This window comes from Primulina tabacum, chromosome 15 (genome assembly GCF_025594145.1).
Source record: "Primulina tabacum isolate GXHZ01 chromosome 15, ASM2559414v2, whole genome shotgun sequence".
In the NCBI taxonomy this organism is placed as follows: domain Eukaryota; kingdom Viridiplantae; phylum Streptophyta; class Magnoliopsida; order Lamiales; family Gesneriaceae; genus Primulina; species Primulina tabacum.
In genome coordinates this window covers 38,195,301-38,206,399 of record NC_134564.1, presented here as the reverse complement: position 1 = coordinate 38,206,399, position 11,099 = coordinate 38,195,301, and the positions used below count along the sequence as shown (strand labels likewise).

The 11,099-nt window shown below is 35.0% G+C and overlaps 1 protein-coding gene across 3 annotated transcripts; it reads left to right on the top strand.

Annotated features, from left to right (window-relative positions):
• The first annotated feature begins 2,414 nt into the window (after positions 1 to 2,414).
• Positions 2,415 to 9,366, top strand: LOC142526263 (potassium transporter 11). 3 transcript variants are annotated; one of them, XM_075630526.1, is made up of 9 exons: positions 2,415 to 2,570; positions 2,829 to 3,259; positions 3,676 to 3,901; positions 4,590 to 4,835; positions 5,879 to 5,929; positions 6,086 to 6,346; positions 6,498 to 6,665; positions 6,943 to 7,197; positions 8,314 to 9,366. In XM_075630526.1, exons 2-9 carry the CDS (start codon positions 3,137 to 3,139, stop codon positions 9,351 to 9,353), a joined length of 2,370 nt encoding a protein of 789 aa, XP_075486641.1. In that variant the 5' UTR covers positions 2,415 to 2,570; positions 2,829 to 3,136; the 3' UTR covers positions 9,354 to 9,366. The 3 variants fall into 3 exon arrangements, with proteins under 3 accessions (XP_075486641.1, XP_075486640.1, XP_075486642.1); XM_075630525.1 differs by having other exon boundaries at positions 2,417 to 2,570; positions 2,644 to 3,259; XM_075630527.1 differs by lacking the exons at positions 2,415 to 2,570; positions 2,829 to 3,259 and having other exon boundaries at positions 3,765 to 3,901; positions 4,655 to 4,835.
• Positions 9,367 to 11,099: the final 1,733 nt, after the last annotated feature.

Sequence of the window (11,099 nt, the reverse complement as noted above, 5' to 3'; positions counted from 1 at the left end):
ATGAAGTTGGTCTCTTTTTCTTTCCTCTTTATCGATTCTTTATAGAGCTTACAAAGGTGCTCGGGGGCTCGACAGATACGAGACCAATGTCCTGGAGTGTCGCATCTAAAACAAGCACTTTCAAATCGTTTTGAGTGATTTTCATTAACACTCGTGTTCTCATGATGTCTTTTCAGTGGGTGGTTCGTGACGCCCTTTTGAGATGAGTTATAGAAGTAACTATCTCGATTATTTTCAAAACCATGGTCGTGACCACGACCACTTCCACGTCCACGTCCACGTCCACGACCACGACCACGACCACGACCTCGACCTCGACCTCGACCTCGACCAAAACCTTGTCTCTAAATTTGATTTTAGTTTCCAGGTTTAAATTCATTTTTACTTACGACATTTACTTCTGGAAATGCTGTTGATCCAGTGGGTAGGGACTGATGATTTTTTATTAACAGCTCGTTGTTCTTTTCCGCCACAAGAAGAAATGCGATAAGTTCAGAATATCTCATAAATCCACGCACTCTATATTGTTTCCGTAGAGTTATATTTGATGCGTGAAACATGGAAAATATTTTTTCAAGCATTTCTGATTCCGTAACCTTATGTCCACAAAATTTTAATTGCGAGATTATTCGATATATCGTCGAATTGTAATCACTGACTTTCTTAAAATCTCGTACTCTTAACATATTCTATTTATCACAGGTGGTCGGAAGTATAACTTCCTTTATATGTTCAAATCTTTTTTTTAATCCTTTCCACAGAGCCATAGGATCTTTTTCGATGATATATTTAAATTTTAAACCTTCATCAAGATGTCAATGCAAAAATATTATAGCTTTTGCTTTTTCTTGTGATGAAGAGATACCATTTTCTTTAATGGTCTCGCTTAAACCCAATAACTCAAGATGCATTTCTACATCAAGAGTCCATGACATATAATTTTTTCCTGTAATGTCGAGCGCAACAAATTCGAGCTTTGCCAAGTTTGACATGGTGGTACTAGAAAAATAACAATGCATTTTATTAGTTAAGTTCTAAATCTATTAATATGACAATAAAAAGTAACGGATAAATTACAAGCACAAGCATTCTTAAAAATAAAGAAAAAATGCGAGGCAGATATTCTCCGATAAATACAAGGCTAGTGAGTTTAATAACTAAAATAATTATACAAAATAACTTTGAAAGAACAATCTTCTTCTTCTTCGAAAATTTTGATGAAAAATTTTTTTAGGGAGGAAGAATAAGTTTGAAGTGATTGAATGTGTTTGTGAAGTCATATTTATAGGGTAAAAAACTAGTCGTTTATGACCGTTACAAAATCTTAAAAAATAAATGTATGTATATGTAAATTTTATGGTAATAATATGATGTATATAATATTAATCATGTTTAAATAATTACGTATATCATATCACAATATTATAATGAGGTGTCAGGGACTCCTTTTATATAATAATGTGACATTATACAAATATATATATAATTATTATATAACACAATAAAAATATATAAATAGTGAAATAATCACATCACGTTATTATAGTGAGGTGTCATAGACTCTTTTTAAATAATAACATGATATTATTCAAAATTATATATACAATAATTAAACAGTAATACAATAAAATTATATAAACAGTGTAATCACATCACATTATTATAATGAGGTGTCATAGACTCTTTTTATATAATAATATGATATTATACATTAAATATATATAAAAATAAATAAATAAACAGTAAAGTAAATACTCTTACTTTTGAATATTGTTACATTTTTCTTGTGTTTTGGAGCTTGAAAAAATATGGAGAACCGAACCTTCGAGTATCGTGCTGATAACGTGTTAAAAGTAAAAATTTACGGTAAAAAATAAAAATATCAAACTCACAAAATATATCAAACTACACACCTTATAAAATTTTCTCAATACTCAATTATGATTTTCTTCGCAAATTCAAATATTTTAACTATTAATTTTCAATAGCTTTGACTTGGAGTTGGAGTTGTTAACAAACGAGGACCGTTGACAAATCAAACGAATAAATCACTTACCAAATTAAACAAGCAACTGGTTATTTTTTCTCAAACTTTGCATTATCACCATGATAATTACTACCCGAAAATGGTTCCATCTCTCTCACATATTTTTATTAAATAATGTAATATAATATTTGTCTCACCTAGCTTTAGTACCACAATTACATTACATAACATTTTTCACATTTTTTATTAAAATATTATTTGATACATTGTATGAGATAGTTACAGGATATGGATAATCATATTAATTTTAATGTACATGTCAATAGTTATTGAATAAATGAAAATAGATACTTGGCTAAAAAAAAAACGAAAATAGAGACAATAATAATACAAAATTCGTAAAACGAGTAATTGGGGAATTGACTAGAGAGAAATTACAACCTCCAAACTCTCGCTCTCGCTCTGTAAAGATACAGACAGGAGATGAACATTTATATTGACAAAAAAAATTGCTGCTACAGACATTTTACTTTCCTTCAACTTGTTCACAAATGAAACATAGAGACGTGGAAGTTTAAAGAAGGCTAGTTTTTGTTTGAATCTTGAATTTGCAAGCTTTTTTGCCATCTTTTCAAGCATCTCTCATCCGGAATCAGGAAGTAGATATTTAATTGCCCGGAGTGAAGATTTGAGAATCACATTTATTTTGAGTTGAGCCCATTATGGATTGATTCGCTTCTGAAGAACCTTGTATTGTTTGAGAACCATTTATAGGAGTTTGGAGTGGCATTAAGAGTTTTAATGGTGAAGTTCTTCCCTCTTTGATGTTGGTGCTTGGTAGGTGGTTGTGTGGCTGATGTTGAGTTGACCCCACTTCAGAATTCCCTGCCAGCGCCAGCTATGTCTTCGTAACTAAAGCTTTTTATTTATTTATTTATCTCTTCTTGTACTCTTTGTCGTCCTCCTTGAATTGGGGTTTTGTGATATTTATCTCTTACTCCGAATAAGTTTTGTTTTCTTAAATTTTGGGTTCAATCTTCAGTCCACGAAATCAGATAAAGTTGTTTTCTTCTGATTCTTGTCAGTTTTATGTAAGGCGGGGTTTAAATAAGTTGAATAGGCTCTTCTGTTTTTAAAGACTAAATAAAGATGGCATCTGAGGTGGAAATTGATGAAGACACCACCAAGGGAAGCATGTGGGTTTTGGAGCAGAAGCTTGATCAACCTATGGACGAGGAGGCTGGAAGACTTAGAAACATGTATAGAGAAAAGGTAAAAGCCAAATCTCTTTTACTTCTTTCGGTACACTGAATGAGTTTAACATGTGTACCCGGTGGGTCACGTCTAGACCAGAATCATCGACCTGGTGCCACGAAGTTGATATATTTTCTCATTCGTCTGAATTATTTTTCTAATGCCTCCAGTGACAGTATTTATTTGCTCTGTCGAAATGATTGTATGATGCATAATGTAACATCTTGGTTCACTTTATTTGAACTCTATCCAGGTGGACTGGATGGCATCATGGGATTGGTGTTTTACTATATATAAAAAAATAAATTATCTGTTTGGTTTTTGTCATAGTTGCTATAAATTCTGGAATAATGTGGATTTAGAGGATTATTATTTTGTCTCTGCCGATGATGTTGTTAGCTGTTCTTTCATTAATTTTTCTTTTAATAAAACAGAAATTCTCAGTAATTTTGCTGTTAAGGCTTGCGTTCCAGAGTTTGGGAGTGGTATATGGAGACCTGGGAACGTCTCCCTTGTATGTGTTCTACAATACTTTTCCTCATGGAATTCAAGACACGGAGGATGTTATTGGTGCCCTTTCATTGATTATATACTCCCTTACATTGATACCGCTCCTTAAGTACGTGTTCATTGTATGCAGAGCAAATGACAATGGTCAAGGTAAGATGCTGTATGCTATAAATTATCATACAATAAGGTTGTATTTGATGGAATGATTTGATTTAGAGGAAAAAATTTGAAGTCTAATTTTTTAAAATTCATGGGTTTGAAATGAGATATAGTTGGTCGTCGTTTCAAATTCTTCCGAAGTACAAAGGAAAAATTGGGAAAAAGGAGGATTTTAAAATGCTTTCATCAACTTTTTATCGAAACATAAATGATGGATTTGAGTGAGGATTTTGAAATCCATTCATTTCAAATCTGCATGGATTGATGAATTTCAAACTCATAATTAAAACTCTTTGACTCGCATGGATTGACAAAGATCAAGTGAATTCCAAATCCATTCTACATCAAGATATGTGTCATTTGAAATTCATTCCACAAATTCTCCTTCCATAAAACAAATTCTCCTTCCACAAATCAAATCGATGAATCTAAGCGCAACCTAAATGTTTCCTCGTCTACATAATTAATATTTGCTTCTTAAATGTTTTCTCGTCTACATAATTAATATGTGCTTCGTAAATAATATAGTGGAAACAAATTAGAGAAGGTATTGTGTCCCTTCCTTTAGTTTTGAGTCGCTTGCTTTTGAAGCTTATATAAATCACTTTCCTTCGCCAGAAGTTACTTGAGAATAATAGATAGATCAAATAGTAATTTATCTATCTTCTCATGTCTTTAGGAGGAACTTTTGCTCTTTATTCATTACTTTGTCGGCATGCTAAAGTGAAAACTATTCCCAATCAGCACCGGACTGATGAAGAGCTTACTACATATAGTCGTACCACATTCCACGAGAAATCATTTGCTGCAAAAACCAAGAGATGGCTTGAGGCACATGCATCCAGAAGGAACGCCCTTCTTATATTAGTACTTGTTGGGACATGCATGGTGATTGGTGATGGAATTCTCACTCCTGCTATATCTGGTATTTATTTGCTTTGTGTTTATCCTTTTTTCTCCTGTTACGGTATTTGTTACCATCAACAGTTTCTGATCCATACTGTATCATGTAAGAAACAATCAAGTTATGCTTGAAGCTTTTGCTGACCTGTGTTGACAGTGCAAGCAAGTGTTATAGCAAGCAGTTATAAATACATTTGAGAGGGGGAGGGAGGGAGAGTGCACTTATTAGGCTGTTGATTATATTTAGGAAGTTAAAAAAATATGAAAAGTCATTAAGATGATGGGAAACTGATGAATATTCATTGAAGTTGGAGATGAAATTTCTGTATTTTCTTTTCTAAATGGGCACAAGAAGGTGCAAGATGTGGTGAAATTAGTTGTTGACTCAATGTGGAGTGATGATTTGTAAATCACCATTGTTAGGTTTCTACTATTTCTTTCATTCAGGAATTCTTAATTCATGGATTATTCACACTTGGAGCTGAATATTGAGGCTCTGAAACAAATTAGAGAAGTTGGACGCCGAATCTGGAGAACTTGTGTTCTTTATTTGTGTATCTTATTAGTTTTGAGTACTCAAGCATCTTGTCACTTTCTCGAAAGAAGGTGAAATGACATTTCTATTCACTTTCCAAATAATTGACATCTAGACATACACCATTAAAATCTGAATTACAATACGTCTGGATATTAAATAAGAAATATTTGGAGCTTTGGGTTGTCAAAATAATAAACTTTGAAATCAGTGGCAAATCGCAAAGTTGAAACATACATAGACTGAGAAGGCGTGGCTGATGACATCTTCTGTAAGGCTAAATTTGATCTGACTCGAACAGATAGTTAGGAGATCGAATTCATGAGATTTGTCCAGTAAAACAATGATATTTGACAAGGTCCAGTAAGAACTTGTCAAATCACAATCCGGTAAAATCAGAAGTCTAAGAATTTTTTGTGACAGTTTCTTGTTCAGTTGTTGAATTAATTAACATTATTGTTTCCATCTTTTATAAAAAAAAATTAAGAAGGATTTCTATTTTAACCAATGTAAAATGTTGAATGCTGCAGTTCTTTCAGCTTCTGGAGGAATCAAGGTGGACTATCCAAAGTTGAGCAATGGTATTTCTTATTATTACATTAAATTATGATACTACTTGAATTATTAATTTTTGTTTGTGCAATATTATCTTCCATTTCATGGTCATCATTAGTTTCCCGAACTCAGTTTTTCTTTGAGTATTTATTATGAGAGTGAGTCTGTGTTCTTTGATGCAGATGTGGTTGTACTTGTTGCTGTAGTCATATTAGTTGGTTTGTTCAGCTTGCAACACTATGGAACAGATAGAGTTGGTTGGCTCTTTGCTCCAGTTGTACTACTGTGGTTTCTCATGATTGGAGGCATCGGCATCTACAACATATGTACTTATGATACTTCAGTTCTGAGGGCTTTTTCACCTGTATACATATATCGTTACTTTAAAAGAGGAGGAAAAGACGGTTGGACCTCCCTCGGAGGGATCATGCTTAGTATCACAGGTGTATCTCTTGTGTTTTTTACTCTTTTTTACCTCTTTCTTTTTTTCAGTTTTTCCTAGGAGTTACAAGAGTTTAATGGGGAGAGGTTTGACTTTTTTCGAACTCGGATATGAGCAAGAATATAATTCAAAACCATTACTTACTGTTGCAGGCACTGAAGCACTTTTTGCTGATCTTGCCCATTTTCCAGTTTCTGCTATACAGCTTGCTTTTACAGTGGTCGTGTTTCCTTGCCTTCTTTTAGCCTACTCTGGGCAAGCAGCATATCTAATGGAAAATAAAGAACATGTAGTCAATGCATTTTATCATTCAATTCCCGGTATGGCTCAACCTTGAATTCTAATACCTTCCTATGGCTGTCATAGAATTGTTTTAGCTGTTGGTTTGAGTGTTTTGAACAGAATATTAATCAGAATCTGTGATGTGAAAGTGCCACTTGGTACTGAAATCAATTCTTTCAAGGAGAGAGTATTTCCGTTTAGGTTTGATTGATTGACATTTGAAGAATCCTCTGATGCTAATGCCTTTTGTTCCGCTTAATGACGGTTTATGATACATTACTTATAATTTCATGTCTCATTGATTTCTGTGTGCAGAAAAAATATACTGGCCAATGTTTATTGTTGCAACTTTGGCTGCTATTATTGCTAGTCAAGCGACAATTTCTGCAACTTTTTCAATAATCAAGCAGGCCCTTGCACTAGGATGTTTTCCAAGAGTCAAAGTTGTCCATACATCGAAGAAGTTCCTGGGGCAAATTTATATTCCTGATATAAATTGGATTTTAATGGTTCTTTGTATTGCTGTAACTGCTGGATTTAGAAATCAAAGCCAAATTGGCAATGCTTATGGTAAGTTTTTTGCATCGATTGTTTTTTAAAAAATACCTATGCATTCTTAAAAAATCCTATGCATTCTCCAATCTCTGATACTATACATGTGATGATGCTTCCAGATAATTTGTTTGCTGTATTTGAACAACTAAATAGAAATTGTGTATCATAAACACAATTTGTCTATTAATTTAGTTGTGGTATGGACCCAATTATATTGGCCTATAAAATATCTTGGGCTTAGATAGTGAGGAAAGTGCTAGAAGCAAGGAATGGAGGAGGGAAAAGGGGGAAGATTTGGTTAGAGGGAATTAATTCACACCTATTTTGTTGTTATGCTAGCTTGTGCTAGGGGAAAGGAAATTGTAGCGTTTCTGTTACAGATGTCCTATATCGAATATTAAAAATAATAAAGATTAGTTTATAAATCCATAAAGGTTACACCACCCGATAAACAAGTCTTTTGGCATGGTCAACATCAGAATTCAGTAGTGATATATTTCATGTTTTTATACTCTTTTGTGTTGTGGTCGGATCATATTGTTCCATGGATCTTTTAATTTTGTCTTCCCTGTTGGTGTGCATCATTGAAAGTGTGCTTGTGTTAGACCTGGCTACCATGCTGAGTCTCATCCAAATTAATTATCAGTTTCAATATATATTACCAAAATTTATGGAAATTTTGATCAAAATTTTGAGGATAAAGTAATTATCTATTTTGATTCTATTTTTTAAATAATGGAGATATTATTTTTGAGGATGCAGCAGATAAGTCCGTGGGTACGATTGTTTTCTTGAAGAAACCTTACATTCTCTAAGTATTTGGAAATTTTTTGTTAAGAAACTTATGTAATTTATTTTACAATAGTGATAAATATTATCGGGATTTTAAGTTTTGGGAAAAAATTAAGCTGAATTCTGTTCGGGTAGATTAGGAAATTCTAAAGTTTGAAGGAAATTTAAAACGATGGTCTCTCATTAATGCTTCCAGGACATTCTGATTACGTCAATGGTTGTTTTGAAGCTTCTCTCCATTTTTGGATTGCTATATAAAGCGCTTGTGAGCATGTTAATTGGAATTGAATCGAGCATATTTGGTTTTTTCTGTATCACCTATGCATGACATGACAACAGGTACTGCGGTTGTGATCGTGATGCTTGCAACAACTCTTCTCATGACACTAATAATGTTACTAGTTTGGCACTGCCACTGGATCCTCGTCCTTCTTTTCACTTTCTTCTCTCTTCTGGTGGAATGTACATATTTCTCTGCGGTACTTTTCAAGATTGACCAAGGTGGTTGGGTCCCACTTGTGATTGCTGCTGCGTTTCTGGTCATCATGTTTGTGTGGCATTATGGAACAGTCAAGCGCTACGAGTTCGAGATGCATAGCAAGGTCTCCATGGCTTGGATCTTGGGTCTTGGTCCCAGCTTAGGGCTAGTCCGTGTTCCTGGAATTGGCCTTGTGTACACTGAGCTAGCCAGTGGAGTCCCTCGTATTTTCTCACATTTCATCACAAACCTACCTGCTATACATTCTGTGGTAGTATTTGTGTGTGTGAAGTATCTTCCAGTTTACACGGTTCCAGTAGAAGAAAGATTTCTTGTGAAACGTATTGGACCCAAAAACTTTCACATGTTCCGTTGCGTTGCAAGATATGGTTACAAAGACCTTCATAAAAAGAACGATGATTTTGAGAAACAACTGTTCAACAATCTCTTCCTGTTTGTTCGTCTTGAATCTATGATGGAAGGGTGTTCAGACTCGGAGGAGTACAGTTTATATGGACAACAAACACAGCAATCCACGGAATTCCTGCTGAAAGATGATGCTACAACATCTCTGGATACTACAATCTCGTCATTGGACTCGATTGTGCCTGCTTGTAGATCTCCTATGCGTGGAAACAACACTGGCGCATCATCATCAGGGAAAGAGAGCGGCCAAACAGAGGGCGATGAACTGGAGTTTTTGAGTAGTTGTAGGGATGCAGGGGTGGTGCACATAATGGGAAACACAGTAGTTAGAGCGAGGAGAGAATCTGGGATACACAAGAAAGTGGCTATTGATTATATATATGCATTTCTTAGGAAGATTTGCAGGGAAAATAGTGTCATATTCAATGTACCTCATGAAAGCCTTTTGAATGTTGGACAGATTTTTTATGTGTGAATTATTATTATTATTATTTTTTAATTGTCGGTACGGATGGTATTTCAATTAAAATAAGAAATTTGAACAATTCTTTGTTTATTAAAAGATTCGGGCAAGAATAATAATCCTAAATCTAACAGAGTTAGGAACAAGAATGTTAAGCCTCATGTTAATGCAATCCTCTCCAGTACCGAGTCTGGAAATCCCCTTACTACCAAACCTTCTTCCTCTGTTGGTGTTCACACCAGAGCAGTATGTTGAGATATTGAAACTTTTGGATAAGAGTCGAGCTTCTGATATTCCTCACTCTCCCATGGTAAATATGGCAGGTAATCATGATACTTCTCCCTCTACTTGTCCCTTAGAAAGGATTATTGATGCTGGGGCAAATGATCACACGGTTGGTCGGAATGCAACCTTGCTCCACTCTCGGTCTTATAGCGCTTCCAATGGTTAGTTAAATTGCCTAATGGTAGCACAACCAGAGTTTCTCATATGGGCTCTGTAGCCACGACAGATTCTATCGTTCTCAACAATGTTCTTCGTCTTCCTGATTTCCATCATAACTTGTTCTCTATCTCGCGGTTTACCACCGAAAACCATTGTTCTGTCGATTTCTTTCCTTATTTTTTTTATATTTCAGGACCTATGGAGTGGGAGGATTCCGGGGATTGGTAAGGAGAGACGTGGATTGTACTACCTATATACTTCCAGCCTACAACCAACACCACAAATTTTGAATCATCCTGATGTTAATAATAGGAAGTCTTTACTGTCATACATTGATTTCTAATGCATCCTGATAATACTTGTAAGTTTTCTAAAGAACTTGTTTGGCATCAACGTCTTGGACATGTTTCTAGAAATCGAATGAAATTGTCATCGTTTATCCCTCATGATTTTGTTATTACACATTGGGCTATATGCCCTCAATCAAAACAAACACGATTGCCTTTCCCTTCTGTTAGTTCCTCCAAGTTTACTGCCCCTTTTCAACTTATTCATGTTGACATACGGGGTCCCTTTCATCATTCCACTTATAATGATGAGAAATTTTTTCTGACCATTGTGGATGAATACACACGAACAACATGGACATATTTGATATATTCAAAACTTGATGTTCTTAGTCTTCTTAAGAATTTTATTACACTGATCCAAAGTCACTTTTCCACCACCATCAAAGTTATTCGAACTGATAATGCTCTTGATTTTTTCAAACATGAGTTTACTGATTTGTTGACATCTTTGGGCATCATTCATCAGAGTTCATGTGCTCACACACCACAACAAAATGGCCATGTTGAGCGCAAACATCATCATCTTCTCGAAATAACCCAAACATTGAAATTTCAAGCTTCTCTTCCCCATCGCTTTTGGGATTATTGTGTTCTGACCGCTTGTTACCTTATCAATTGTCTTCCGACACCTCTGTTGTCTAATAAAACCCATATGAAATGCTCTTTGGCAGACCTCCATCCTATGATCATCTTAAGCTGCTCGGCTGCCTTTGTTATGCTTCCATGTTGCCACACGGTGATAAATTTTCTCTGCGTGCTCACATGTGTATCTTCTTAGGCTATTCTTCTTCACAAAAAGTATATAAACTTCTCAATTAGAGATGACAACTTTCCTCATGGGTTTGGGGCCCTGCGAGAAAAACCCGAAACGAGGACGGAGATCCAGAATTTTTTCGGTTTCGGGGATTTTCGAAGTGGCTAAAGGTTTTACTCAACAACCCGGTGATACCACATGGATGGGCCC

What these genes read in the sequence shown, in the direction of transcription:
- LOC142526263 (XM_075630526.1), top strand. Translation starts at nt 3,137, where the DNA reads ATGGCATCTGAGGTGGAAATTGATGAAGACACCACCAAGGGAAGCATG. An exon ending in GAAACATGTATAGAGAAAAG is followed by an intron (nt 3,260 to 3,675) that starts GTAAAAGCCAAA and finishes TTAATAAAACAG; the next exon opens with AAATTCTCAGTAATTTTGCT. An exon ending in AGCAAATGACAATGGTCAAG is followed by an intron (nt 3,902 to 4,589) that starts GTAAGATGCTGT and finishes TCATGTCTTTAG; the next exon opens with GAGGAACTTTTGCTCTTTAT.